General features: G+C 31.2%; 1 protein-coding gene across 1 annotated transcript in view; it reads right to left on the bottom strand.

Annotated features, from left to right (window-relative positions):
* The window catches only part of Ndst4 (N-deacetylase and N-sulfotransferase 4), a 227,694-nt gene that overhangs the window by 109,745 nt on the left and 102,138 nt on the right, over window positions 1-15,811 (bottom strand). The window contains exon 3 of the mRNA XM_076864826.2: window positions 12,328-12,482. Within this exon, the coding sequence (XP_076720941.2) occupies window positions 12,328-12,482 (155 nt within the window). The remainder of the gene's footprint in view (window positions 1-12,327; window positions 12,483-15,811) is intronic.

The raw sequence follows: 15,811 nt of genomic DNA, 5'->3' as shown, positions 1-15,811 counted from the left end.
ATTCAAAGCAGTTAGTTGTGTATTTTGTGAAATTGTTCACTCAAATGTTAAAAAAAATAATCACCCAAATGTTGAAGTTTTCAGTGTCCAATGTTTTCAGTGTAACTTGATTGATGTAATATAATATTTTATGATGATATAGCACAAATAAAGGTTGAATCTATAGACATGTAACTTTAACTGTTGGGAATAAGACACAAAATTATTAACATGAAAGTAGGAAGGAATGCGGTAGAAAATATTGTTACAAAATTAGAATACGATGTTAGATTAATTGAGTCTCTGAGCCAAACTTTTGGACACTATAATGTGAGAAATGTATGCATATTTAACATAAAGAGCAAAACTAATTAGCACACATAATGATGAAGAGCTATCTTGACTGATCACACAGATATATAAAAGTACTTTTAAACTGTTACAAAATGCCATCTGTAAATAAGTGTTCTATATGCAGTAACAAAATCATTTAAGTGCTCATATAAATGAGCTTCAAGTTCACTGGCTGGTGTTCTATGATCTTCCCACTGTGATTTTATTATTTTCTTCCTTCATAAGGCCATTTTACTCATCATAGGTTTCCAATAAATAGAATTAACTATATTCAAGGTCATGTACATATTCCATTTTCTAAACATTTAGCAAATTTTCACTGCTTTGTCTTCCAGGGAAATACCATTAGTATTTAATTTCATTATTCAATGCTTTTTAAACTTAAAAATACTTTTTTGCATATTATGGTTTGGCATTTTAAAATACTGTTATAAAAAATAGATCTGACAGATTTAACAAGCAAAATATTTTCAAAACCACAGTGGGTTTTAGTTTTAATATCCAGTCTAGGAATTCTAGCATATCAGAGTAAATTATCAGCAATTCTAGATCATTTCTAACACTGGGCTTAAATGCAAAAACAGAAAGACGACCTTGGCACAGAAAATTTATGTAATAGAATACAAGGATTGAGGCATAGTAACAGATGAGGTAAAAATAAACGTTCTTTTGTCTTTGGAAAAAGAGAGAGCAAGGAAAAAAGAAAATAGATAAGAGAAGAAGATGTGTTATTTACTTCTGGGTAAAAAATAAGGTAAATAAAACAGGAAAAACTCCTTTTCCTTAAGCCCCTACCACTACTGACAAGGTTAGTTTTTGAATTGAGACAAGATGACATCATCCGAAACATTCTTTTATCTCAACTTTCATATTTTGTTCTTAAAGGTGTATATAAGGTGTGAATAATGGGCAGAATGTAGACCTAGATTAAAGTAGATCAGTAGTTATTAGCAGGAAGAGCAGGGGAACTTGGCATCAAGTCTAGAGTTGCTAAACTAGGAAAAAAGAGACGAATATAACTATGTAAACTACAAAGATGAACAGTAGTCATAAAGAAGTATCAACTATGTGAAATAAGACACATTCATTAAAGTGCAATTATTAAAAACACTAGAAGGGCATTTACAACATATGAAACACGGTGCTAGATGCCAAGGCTTGTGGCCTAACTTTGGTAATGTGGAGGTCTTGGATACAAAATGTCACAATAACTGAATTACATGTTAATATGATCACCAGACTTTGTTTATCAAGGATAAATTTAAGACAGCAAAGAATGGAAATGTTGGAGACCAATTAACAGGTTATCCCCATAAGTTAGCCAAGAGAAAGATGGTAGATTTTAGACTTGTGGCATTTGTAGGAGGAGATCTGTAGACAGTCTTCCTATGGTATATCCAAAACTGGTGAAAATTAATTTTAAACTACCACGATACGGTCTTTAAAAAATGAACAAATGACTTAAAGCTAATGAAAAAAAATAAGGTTATTCAAGAATCTACCAAGATTGACAAAAACCAGTTGAGCCTTTCCCCACCTGTTCCAATTTTTCACAACTGAATTCTTATTCCAGATGAATACAGCTCTCCTTTTGCGTAGTTCTCAGACAAGGGCTATGATTTCTCTCTAGAAGTGTAGCCCCCAGCATTTTTCATTCCCTCAGCTCTGTGTACTGAAGTTCTAGTATAGTAGAGAGCAGCTGAGAGATCTGGAGCCCTCCTTCTCTCTCTCTCTCTCTCTCTCTCTCTCTCTCTCTCTCTCTCTTTTAATTTTTTAAAATTTGTTCTAATTAGTTATACATGACAGTAGAATGCATTTTGACACATAATACATAAACGGAATATAACTTCTTATTTGCCTGGTTGTGCATGATGTAGAGTTACACAGGTCATGTAATCATATATGCACAAAGAGTCATAATGTCTTATTCATTCTACTATCATTCCTACCCCCATACCCCTTCCCCTCCCTTCACTCTCCTCTGTCCAAAATACTACCCCCCTTATTATGAATTAGTATCAGCATATCAGAGAAAACATTCATCCTTCAGTTCTTTGGGACTGGTTTATTTCACTTTGCATAATATTTGGAGCTCTCCTTCTCTAGTTGCCTTATAGAGCATGAGCTATATTCCAAGAATAGCTGGAATACTAGAGCTCTGATTTTTCCTTGCCCCATCTCAATTGTACAGTATTGTTTCCGCAATAGAAGACGCAAGTTGAGAAGATCAGATACTCCTTCCCCACCCAGTACCCATCCCACAAATCTAGGTGTGCCTTTGAGAGAAGCAAGCCTTTGTGGCCACCCCCTCAGTATCTCTGGAGCAGATATTTTGCCAAGGAGTAGAAACAGGTCATAAGAAAATAGAGCTCAATGTTCTTACCAAGGAAAACTGAAAGTTTTTGGAACAGAGTATGGAGAAGTTTAAACTCAAGGCCACTCTCAAACACAATGGAGATTTTGATGATGATAAGGAGGAGGTTGTTGTTACCTTAATTACTATTAATAACAAGTTAACCATAGAAAACCAGAGATGGAGGCAGTGAAGAGGAACACTTTGGGAATGAGAAACTGCTTCACGGTCTGACCTCAAAGACTATTTCTGCAAAGAGAAACACATTTTATTAGATCACACTGTGGAGCCATCTACACCCCAAAGGCACTGTCAAAAACAATAGATCAAACAGCTGGTAATAAGTGGAGGCTCCCATCTGGTTAACCTTCATATCAGAGATAGACAGCTAAATGGAAAGACATAAAGGGGACCCTGCCAAAACCACTGTCTTCCCAAAGTGGCTGTGTTCCCTATGAGAAGCAAAATGAAGTTGCATACTTCAGCAGAAGGGCTCTTCACTTAAATTGCTGAGTCATGTCACTAAACAGAAAAAAAAAAGTAAATAAAACAAAATCCACTCTGGAAATGAGGAGACAGAATCACGAATGCTATATATGTTATGTTAAATGTTCAATTTCCAACAAAATCTCTAAGCTATGAAAAGGAATAGAAAAATGTGAACAACAGAAATAAAGCCAGCAATAAAAAAGAGTCCATGTGACAGACTTAACAGACAAATTTTTAAAATATGTTTAAAGAGAACTAAAGCAAATCATGCTCAAAGAACAGAAGGTGTGATGACAATATCTCATCATATACAAAACATCAATAAGATAAAAATTATAGAAAGAAATGAACATGTTGAGTTGAAAAGGATACTTACTGAAATGAAAAATGTTACTAGAGCATTCAAGAGGAGATTTGAGCTGGCAGAACCAAGAGGCTATGAACTTGAAGAGTTAATGAAATCTGAAGAACATAGAAAATAGAGAGTTGAGAAACATGGCCAGAGCCTCAGAGAAATGTGGGAGGCTGTTAAGTGCACCAACATATGCAATAGGGGAGAACTAAGATGAGTGGAAAGAAATAAACACAATGATATTCAAATAAGTAATACCTGAAAATGTCCCAAACATGATGAAAACCATTAAAATGTTGAAAGTTAAAGACAATCAGAAAATCTTGAGCACAGCAAGAGAAAAACAACTAATCACATTGAGGGAAAACAAGATTAGTGATTGTTTATTACTTCTCATCAGAAACCACAGAGGCCAGAAACAATAGGAAAGACATATTCAAAATGATGAAAAGGGAAAATGTAATCAATAATCATTCTATACCCAGCAATCTATCTTTTAAAAGTGAAGGTAAAATTACTATATCCCAAGATACACCAAGACTAATGGAATTCATTGCCTGCAGACCTATCTTATAAGAAATAATAAAGAAAGTTCTTCAGGCTAAAAGCAAGTAATCCTAGAGAATAATTTGAATCTACACAAAGAAAAAAAAATATTGGATAAAGTTAATTATAGAGCACAATATAAATATATATTTCTTCTTTCTCCTCAATGGATGAAAAACAACTTGTATAAAACCATATGATGGAATATTTGGGGAGACTATAATGTGTAGAAATATAATGTACTTCCAATAGCGGAACAAAAGAGGGAGGTAGAAGAAAAACTGCATTGATGAAAAAAAAAATTAAGTGGTAACTCAAATCCACAGAAGCAACGTGGAGTAGAGAGATGGCATATAAGAAGAATAAATAATGTAGAAAATTTTACAAATCTATATTTTCTCTGCTTTTTTATTTCAAGTTTTTAAAATATAAAATTATATGAAGAATTATAACAGTGCTTGGCAGGATTTGTAACATATGGATGGTACATCTAAACCAATAATAGAGAAAAAAGGAGAGAGAGCCATGAAAAAATGATGTTTCTGTATCTCACTGGATTAAGTAATATAGTATTGAAGTAGACTCTAAAAAGTTAAAATGTAAAGGGTTAGCCCTAAGCAATGACTAAAACTAAATTACATTGGAAAATAGAAAATACTTTGAAATAAATGAAAATGAAGACACAGTTTACCAAAACTTAGGAGATACAGCCAAATCAGTATTTAGAAAGGAATTAATAGCTGTAAATTATTGTATTAAAAATAAAGATTTCAAATCTATAACCTAATCTTTTCCTTAAGAACTAAAAAAGGAGAGCAAATTAAACACAAAGTGATCAAAAAGAAATATTAAAATTAGAATGGAAATTAATGAAATAAAAAACAGAAAGTAATAGGGAAAAATTAGTGAGTCCAAAAGTTGGTTCTTTAAAAAGATCAACAAAACTCACAAATCTTTAGACAGACTAAACAAAAATAAATAAATAAATAAGGCCCAGAGTAGGAAAATCATGAATAAAAATGTAGACAACACTACCCACATCTTAAAAATAAGAAATATCAAAAGGATATAATTTGAACACCTTTTGCCAACAAATTTAGATAGCATAAATAACATAGGCAATTTTATTATTGTATAAACATCACAGGTACCATCGTATTTAATGGCAAAAAAAAAATGAATACTTCCCCTCTAAGATCAGAAATAAGACATGGATATTTGCACTTGCCATTTCCATTATGCATTATACTGGAGGTTCTAGTCAGGACAATTGGAAAAGAAAATGAAATAAAATGTACCCATATTGGAAAATAATGTCTTGTATATAGACAATCCTCAGGAATACCAGAATCTTTAAAAATATTAAAGTACAGAAAATTTGACTGTGACAATATACAAATACACAAAAGTCAGTTGGTCTTCTATATTCAAAAATAAGCAATGTGAAAATGAAATTTAAAAATAATTTCTGGAACTGGGATGTAGCTCAGTGTTAGAGTATGTGCTAGCATGCATGAAGCTCTGGTTCAATCCCCAGAACTGAGAAAAAAAAAAAGAAATAGAAAAAGAAGCAATTTTATTTACCATAGTCAGAAATACAGAAAAATATAGAGGATTTAAAAATATATTTAATAAAAGAAACATAAAACAAATTCTGAAAATTTAAAAACTTATTTTAATTATGAAAAGTAATGAAGACAATTCATGTTTCTGGATAAGAAGAAAGAATATGTTGAGGTTGCAGTATTTCCTAAATTGATAAGCTGATGGAATGTTTTCATTGTCAAAATTCCATCTGACTATTGTGCAGAAATTGATATCCTAATCCTAAAATTTATATGGAAATTCAAAGGATCCGAAACAGTCAAAATATCTTGAAAAAAAAAAAAAAAAACAATCAATTCACACACACTAGCATGGATATAATAGGAAAGACAAATAATGACAAGGGTTGGTGAGAATGCATAGTCATTGTAACTCTCCTTCATTGATGGTGAGAATGTAAAATGGTGCAGACACCATGAAAAAATATAGCGGTTCTTCAAATGTTAAACAAACTTACTTCATGACCTCCCAATCCGACTCCTGGATAGATACTGACTATAAATGAAAATATAGTGCCACAAAAAAATAACTTGTACATGAATGTTCATAGCAGCATCGTAAATAATGCCAAAAGGTGGAAACAAGCCAATGTCTATCAATTGATGAATGGATAAATAAAATATGATATAGCCAAATAATAGTATATTATATGCAATAAAATGGAATGAAGTACCAATACATGGTACAACATGTTGAATCTTGAAAACATTAATCTAACAGAAAAGGCCAGTTATTTACATCAAATAATCAGAAAAAAACATACTTAGAATGACAAAAATGTATTAGTGGTTTCCTAGGGTTTGAGGAATTGGGTAAAATGGGAAGTGATTGCTACTAGGTTTGAATCTTCTTTTATTATTACTAATTTTATTTCATTTTGTTATGGATTTTCTTTTAGACATGATGAAAATTGTGGTGAAGTTTGAACAAATCTGTGATTGCAGTGAAAATTATTTTATTAACACTATATTGTATGATTTTTCCATATCAATATTAATAAACCTAAAAAGTGACACAATGAAAACTCAGGTTAATTAGAGAGTGGTACAGATGATAAGAATTCATTATTTCCAAATATATTTTCAGTAGAGACAACAGATTGGATGAGAAGAAGAGAGATGTCAAATGAATCTGATTATTTTAGGTTTAGAAGGGTTTAATTGTCATTATGACTGAGAATAGAAATTAGACTTTAGTTTAATTTAAAAATTTTTAAATTTAATGATAGAATAAATATGTTATATGGATTCCCTATTTTGCTATTTTCAGTTATATGTAATAGGCAGCTGCTAGAATGTCTTCCAACGATCTCTGTGTCCTTGTATTCACTTGTTTAATTTCTCTTCTGCTGAGTGTAGACTGGACCTAATGACTGGCTTCTCATGCATATGGATTATCACTTCTGATATTCTGATATTTTCTCCTCCCACCCCCTCTCTCATACCTTTCTTAGAACCTCTCTCTGATGAAACTAACAGCTCTATTGTGACTGTTCCCGTGTGACCAGGAACTTGGGGAAGATCCAAATAGATGATGGTGAATTGAGATACTGAAACAATCCAATAGCTTGTAAAAAACTGAATCTTGTCAACAAACATGCAGGCTTGGCAGAGGTCTACTCTCCAGGTGAAACTTAAAATGACTATCACTTTCCTGGAAGTGTTATAGAAGATCTTGAACTACAGGATCCAGTTAAGCCATGCTTAACTTCCTGATCTATATAGATTGTGACATACATAGTATGTATTTTAGATCTTTAAGTTTGGGACAATTAGTTTGAAGGTACAAATGCAGTTGATTTCTGAAGTATGTTACATAGATACTTGTATCAAATGGTTACGTATTTCATGGAATCCTTTTAGAATTCATGAAGTTGTCAAAAACATTTATTTTATCTTATTATTTGAATTATTATTAAATTAATATGAAATCTATTTCTTGACAAATTTTTAAGTTCAAAATACATTATTGTCAATTACAGTACTCTCACAAATCTCTAGAATATATTCATCTTGCTAGACTAAAACATACATAAGTATGTTCCATGTTTAACAACTCCCCATTTTACCCTCCCCCCAGTCCCTGTAAACTACTATTCCATTCTGGGATTCTTTGAACTTGACATTTTAAAATATCTAATATAAGAGTAATCATGTAATATTTATCTTTCTCTGATTAGCTTCTTAACATAGTATAATAACCTCAATATTCATCCATATTATTGCATATTGCACAAGTTTCTCTTTTTCTCTATGCTTTATGTTCAGGTTTATTATTAATGATGCATAATATATGAATGTAATATATAAATAATAATAATGCATATGAATGTATTCCTTCTTCTGAATGTAAAGACTGTGTATCATTATTGAATTTCGTGACTATTAGTTTTTCCTAAATTCCCTAATTTTATACCCTATTAGTTTTAATTGTTAATTCTTGGCATCTTTTATTTGCTGTACAGAACAAGGCTATATGTTACATGATCCATTAAGATGTTGGCATTGCAGGCATCCATAGTCACTTCTCTCTGACATTCATCTTATTGTGCCATAAATTCCATTTTCATATTCCTTTGATTACTTTTTAATATGACATCTATATAGCAGATTGAGTACAGTCTATTATAACACAGATTTTCCATAGATGCTTTTTGATAGGTTTGGTTTTTTTTACAAGAACAATCTGAATTTCAGAATTTTTTACTTCACAAAATTGCATCTAATTATGAGGAAGTTATATAGATTTCATAAATATGTAAAGTTTTAAAAAGTAGAATTTATGAAGTTTTTTCCTTTATTTAAAGAATTTTTATTTACTTGGTCAAGAATAAGATAACCTACTGTTCAATAGAACATCAAGAAAATTTACATTATTATTTAAAATGTCAGAATTGAAGACAAAAAGTTGGTCCTTATCCCTTTAGGGTACTTTATGATCTGTAATTATCAGTGGACTGAAAATCCACACTGACTTGGGAAATTTAATGAGTATGTGTGTAAAACTTAAAACAACAAAACAATTTTCAAAAACTTTTTTTATATGTCTATTTCAGAATAAAAATAAGTAATTCAGATTTATGCTACAGGCACTCTTTCTGTGATTAAAATGGAGATGTGGGTTAAATCAGAATGATTTTTGGTAACTTTTTCATTAGCTGCTTTCATGTTAGTTGATGCTTCTAGTTTTCTTCAGCCTTTGTTATCATCTTTGAAGCTTTGTTTCTATTTATTGACATGCTCAAGCAACTGAATGGCAGCAAAGATCTATGATTTATTAAAGGAAAATGAACTAAAAATATTTTTCTTCACTTTATTTTTATACTAAGTAAGGTATATTGTAGTTATCCTATGTTGGTTGACTGTGCTTATCATTAAATTGATGCTATCTGTCCAGACACACACACACACACACACACACACACACACACACACACACATATACACACACAAAACATATGTATCCATGCATTAAGCACGATACACACACAAATACATGCACTTACACTGCATTCCTTTGTGCTCATACATGCAACCCCCACATACACATCATATCATGTGTACCTGGATTGAGCAATGACAATTAATAAAGCCTCTTCCAAAATAGTGAAGGGTTAAAGAAACAGTATGACAATGTGTTACTCTCATGATTTTTAAACATGTATAACAGAAAATGAACTCTATCCAGAAAGAACTCAGAAAAATTCCACAAAAGACCATGCTGATTGATTATGTTTTAAGAATTATTTCTGAAATATCACTATGAAACTATTAATATGTCATTTGAATCATTTTTGGAAATGCTATGGGAACAATTGTGATTTTGAGATTGAGGAACCCTCTGCCACTCACGGTCAAACTAAAAAGTAGTTAGGAGTACAGGACGAATTTAAAAAGAAGTAGCGGGGGACACTTTTGATTTTTATCCATATAAATATTCATTTAGTTTGAAAATCTCTTTCCATAATTGCTTCAATGGAAGCTAGATGAGTATTTCAAGATGTTCAATTCAAATTTGTGGACTGATGTTGTCAGTGATCACAGAATTTTAAAACTGGAATTGATCAGTGGCATTATCTGGTCCACTGCTTTTGGTTGGCAGATGAGTTGATGTAAATTAATTATCTCAAAACTTTGTGGTGTGGAGAATGAAAAAGGGAGTCATTACTATTTCAGGGGAAGAAAAGTGAGGCAAGAAGACACTTAAAGAGTTGCCCACTCCATTAGAATTTTGAACTAGCAGTTGGGGCTAATATTTATCCTGCCAACATCTCCGTCAGTGTTTTCGACTGTCCTATCCTGTCTCAATACTGTTGATGATTTTAAAGTGTCACCTGAATAGGAAAAGAAGATCATTTAATAAGAAAGAAAGAAATTTCTTGCTTTCTGGACAGTAAACATATTGTCATATTATGTTAATAGTAAAGGTGGGTCTCTGAATGTTACTGTTTAAAATATCCTGAGTTTTATTGAGTTGAACTCCAGAAGAAGGACAATGTCATTTCAGTATGTGTGTTTAACAGAGTTCACTTAAGTTGCAATATTTTGACTATGCAGCACATAATAAGATATATTTTACAAAATATATTTATAGGTTTAAGTCTAGCTTCTAACTACACTAACTAAACAAATGTAATTGCTCTGAATGGACTCTAAATAGCTTTCAACATTTCATTACAAAGCAATTACATCTGAGTCTTTCCCAGAGCTCTCAGCATGGCTTTTAAAAAGAAATTACACAAACAGGTGAAATCAGCCATTATGAAATATGACCTACAAGCCTAAAAAAGCAAGGCTTCAGAGTGGTAGAGGAGTCGGGAAGGTTTAAACCAAGTGAAAAACACATTTTATTTTCAAAATAACCGTAAATGAGAAAATTTAGCTAGCTCACTCAAGGTATGTTTATTTTTGAAAAGGGGAAATTTACTTAATTTTACAAAGTTATGAAGCAGTAGTAAATCTATTAGACACTCTCTAGGGATTAAATGATGACTAACCACACACACACACACACATACACACACACACACACATTAAGCCATATATATATATATATAATATATATATATTATGTATATATAGATAAACATATGTATATCGTATATACAATGAATATACAAGTGTATGATATATTTATACATTATATATACATATACGTATATTTGACTATTTAAGGGAAGGTATAGCTGCATACTTATCTATTTAAAGAAATAACTGCATACTTCTCTGTATTTAGAAAGGACATAGCACCTACTGAATGCTTGCTGAGTGTCAGGCACTACCTTAAGCATATTTTACATACCCTCACAGTGATCCTATATAGTGGTTGTTTAGAGCTGGAAAGAGAGGGAGTTAACTTAATATCTAGGCACAACTTTATAAAATATTACAGCAACCATTTGAGGGCTTGGCTTCCAAATATATTTTTTTTAAAAAAAATGAAGATAACAACAATTACTCGATACAAAAGAATTGCTCATTTTCATGACAGGGTTCCCTAACCCAGACCCAGGGTGTTTGGGCCCTGTGATTATCACAAACCTTTGTGATTATATATCTAAATGTGTATCTGAGTGTTTTTCTGGGAAGAAGATTTCAATCTTCCATTACATTTTAAAGGGATGCATAACTTCATTAACGTCTACAACAGAGGTGCGTAAACATTTTAGTAAAGATCCAGAGAGAAATATCTTATGCTTTTTGGGACAGATGGTGTAATGTGCAACTGCTCAACTTTACTGTTACAGTGGAAAAGCACCTGCAGACAATATGTAAAGGACTGACTGTGGCAGTGTTCAAGTAAAATTCATATGTGGACTTTGAAATTTGAAGTTAGTATAATTCTTATGTTACTAAATATTGTTCCTTTGATTGCTTTTCAATCATTTAAAATGTAAATAACAAAACACATTCGTTTTTGGCTCAGGGACCATAAAAAACAAACAATGATTCACATTTGTCCAATGGACCCTAGTTAACCAGTTCCTGGACTAGACAAGTGATTCTTCTAGGCTTTGTGGGCATCATTTTGAGAATTTCTTGAAAATGCAAATTCTCAAGCTACTCTGCTGATTTCCTGAATCAGCACTCTCAAAGTAAGACCCAGTGTCTGTGTTTCAAAAAGACTTTTAGGTGAAATGAAGACATATTGGAGTTTGAGAGCCACTGATCTAGAATCATTATTTCAATGATTCAATTCATCCATCCTTCCATTTGTTCTTGCAGCAAATGATTTTTAAGTAAATAATTTTTCTAATTATATGGCATTTGGAATGTAATGGAGAAATGGAGGATGAGAAAGTATTTTTTTGGTCTTTTCATTGATACTCTAATAATTTTCTAATAAAACAGGATGTAGCAACTTTCTGAAAATGACCTTTTGAAAGACATTATTGTGATTTATATCTATATGTACCTATATAGAAAGCTATCTATCTATATATCACATATATCTCTCAGCCCCATGGGTGTATACACTCCTGAAAAAAAATACCACAAAACACAACATGCATCCTTAGTATCTGTGCTATACTCCAATATTCTGTTTTATTGTATTTCTATAGAATTTAATATAATAATAAACTGATTTAATAATCCACTACTAGATGAGAACTTATAGTTTGAAAACTACTACAATAAAATATGCTCACCAGTGCAAATTCCTTATTGAGAATCATTTGCTCAACTAAAGATGACTCATTGTGGAAGAGGTGTGGCTGCATGTGGCTCCACATGTGTGGAAACCACCAGAACTCATCCACAGACCTCAGCAGAAGATCATCTCCTTCATCTTCCTCTTCAGTTCCTATAAACAAAGTTAAAAATGACTTTAGTGAAAAATTTGTACTAGTTTAAAAGTTATTTTTGTAAAATTCATTTAATCCTTCATGCTACTGATACGTAGGTCCAATTATGTGATTTTTGTAATCAGGAAAAATTACATCAGAGACAAGTGATTTGGGAAGTCATGGAGGTAGGTGGTGCTGGCCCTATGGGCAGAGAGTTGCTTAATTTAGTACTTAGGAGTATTTTATTACTGATATTTTATTTTTAGAATTGCTAACATGTTGTAATAAAAGAGTAGATCTACTTTTAAATCATTTTTTTTCAAAATTATCAACTTATTTCTCATTGTACAAAGAACTCATGATCAAAGATAATTCCTTTTCTCTTAAAAATTTTCCTACATATATATGCACATATATATGTGAAAAATTGAGTTTGTAATTTAACTTTTGAATTGTTAATTTTTTTCTGACTACAAAAATCATGTTCATTTATTTTAGAAATACAAAAAGCACAGTGAAGTAAGATACAAATCCAAACAAAATCAAAAATAAAACTCCCATATCATAGAAATCCATCTTCTAGAACTAATCAATGAAAAAAAATTTTGTACCATTCTTTAAAATTCTATTTATTTTAAAGTGAATAAATGAATAGTTTAATTCCATCTATGTTACTATAATCAATGAACATTCAAAATTTCTTAAGGCCAATAAAGTATTAACCAACTTGTATGTCTTTTTAAATACACTCATTGTTCCTGGAATATAATCCTTAATCCACAGTCCTTTAAAATTGGAAGAACCACCTGATTTAAATAGGATTTTGCCAACACAAATGTCATTACAAAGAATAAAGAAATGGAAGTTTAAAAAGTGGGTAAGGCCTATGAATAAAATGAGCAGATAGCATTCCTAATTTTTATTAAAGTTATCTAAAAATCATTAGTAATTCATATTCACAATTTATTGACTTTCATTAATATAATAAAAGAATATTGAATATTGAAATCCAAAAGAGGAAGAGTTTATCTCTTTATCTGTAGCATCTTTATGCTACAGATGTTTCTCAAGGCCATAATTTGGCAGACTCAATCATAGATTGAGTCATGTCACATATGATGAAGGAATTGATGGTTCTCTCAACTCTCTGGAATTAGTCTGCTGTGCTTTGAATACAGAATGTTTGAGAAATGCTTCTATTCACTTTAAATTCCTCTGATCATTATTGTAAGTGGCAGGAAGCACATAATTCATACTTGACCAGGAAGAAGGTCAATTACTCAATTTAAAGAAAATTTTGCAGACTATTGATATAAACAGATGCATGACTGATTGTAAAATCTTAGTAATTTTTATATCAGAGATTATGCTAATTTATAAACACTCTCCATAAGGTTGAGAATGACATTTAAAGTCTCCTTTTTAAATTCTTTCAACATCATGGATTAATTTCTGTCAGCATTTCTCTTATTTTATGCTGGTCATACAATTCAAAACCACATGAGGCAGACCCTTGACAGTAAAAACTGTTTAATGAAAAATATGATACAAGTCATGCTGAGGGAACAGCAGAATTCCAAATGTTTTCAAACTTAGCTAAATGAAAATATTATATGTTATCCTACACACACATCTTCAGAACTTAATGTGTACTTGAATTATGTGTGAAAATGTAATTTGTGTTCCATATATTCCCATAGTAACACAAGTTACAGTTCATTTAAATATCTGTGGTCAAATTAAGCCTTTTACTTCTAACTTGATCTAGATTCAAATCTAGATCATCATTAGTAAAAAAGTGAATTTTATTCTTACTTAAAAATTATGTTCTTTAACTTTTTATGATTCCCAGAGTTTAAGAAGTACTTTGATTCAGAAGTATGATATATAAAGAGTTAATTTCTTTGCTATCACTTTTAGAGGATCTGTGTTATGAGATAATATGCTTCTAAGAAGAGTTCTTTTAGGTCTACCAAAATAAGACAAACTTTAGCAAGATCTGGAGTGTAAGTCAACCTCCTTAAAAGCACAATTGTAACTCTAAAATAAAATACATAAAATTCCAGTGTCAGTATTATCTCTTTTGTTTGTACAAATATTTGTTTAGTATTATTCTTAAATAGTAAGAAGATATTTCCTAATTTACTTTGTATCTTGAATCTATATGGTTACATACAGGCTAATGTAGAATAAACTAATTTTAAGTATTATACTAAGTAAGATGAGCGATATGATGAAAACTGATTAAAAGCTACCTGAAGTTCCAAAATTAGAAAAAAGAGCAGTGCAAATTATCTATTGTTTATTTTTGATAATATTTGATTCTTATATAAAATACTCTTTAAAAACCTTAATAATAAACAGAATACTAACAACAAACTAGACATTATTCCAGATGAAAGAGATATTATTGTCCCCATTGTGGAGATGTTGAAACTGAGGCATATAAATGTTCAGAAGCGTGGTTTTGTTCAAATAGCTAGTAAAATGTCAGTACTTGGCTTTTAACACAAGCAATCTGTTTCTAATATCTAGTCTTTTAAACCACCCTTCATAAGAAAAGGTAAAAAACAAAAAATAACTAAAGGAGAAAGAATGTAGTGTTTTTCTTATTTTCATGTTTGAAAGTTAATAACTTTACATAAATTGGTGTTTTTTTTGCAAAAACTGACTGTCATGGAAAAGACCAACATTAATCTGATTTGCAAACATTATTCATGAATTAATTATTGAATCATTTTCAATTTATTATAAATTACAAAGAACAGCAATGATCGTGTTCCATGAAAAATAAAATTTGTAGCTCCTCCATGCCTAGAAGTCATCTTCTTAATGCTGTAATGTCTTCATTTTTCAATTGAGTTTTCATTTTGCAATTTCAATCAAGTTGTAAATATTTCCCGACTAAAATATTTCACTCTCAACCCCATACTTTTATTTATTTTTTCCTTTTAATCAACACCATGTCCTTCCTCTTTCAATTTAGCACCTGCGAATGAATGACTTTTTATGAAAAGCTTAGTAATATGCCCTTTTGGGTGGAGATTGTTTTTAGCATGTGAAGGACAGAGAAACTGAACAGGAAAAAAATACATGAGAAATACAAATAAGTGAATCAGTCTGAAAAATGCAGAATCAATCATTATTACACTGGACATATGTGATTAAATGTCTTCAAAACAATGAGGCTCATCAATCAGCATCTTTATGCACTGGGAAGCCAGATCATCTGGAGGAAGAACTAAACCCTCATTGCAACAAGGCCATCTCTGCATGGTTATGCATCACAGCCAAGCACACACAAAAGCACAGCACTGGCTTGATTTGTAATCTCTTTTTCTATAAT

The sequence above is a fragment of the Callospermophilus lateralis genome, chromosome 8 (assembly GCF_048772815.1).
Source record: "Callospermophilus lateralis isolate mCalLat2 chromosome 8, mCalLat2.hap1, whole genome shotgun sequence".
Taxonomy (NCBI): Eukaryota; Metazoa; Chordata; class Mammalia; order Rodentia; family Sciuridae; genus Callospermophilus; species Callospermophilus lateralis.
Note: the sequence above shows the minus strand (reverse complement) of the source record. Positions and strands in the feature narration are given on the sequence as shown.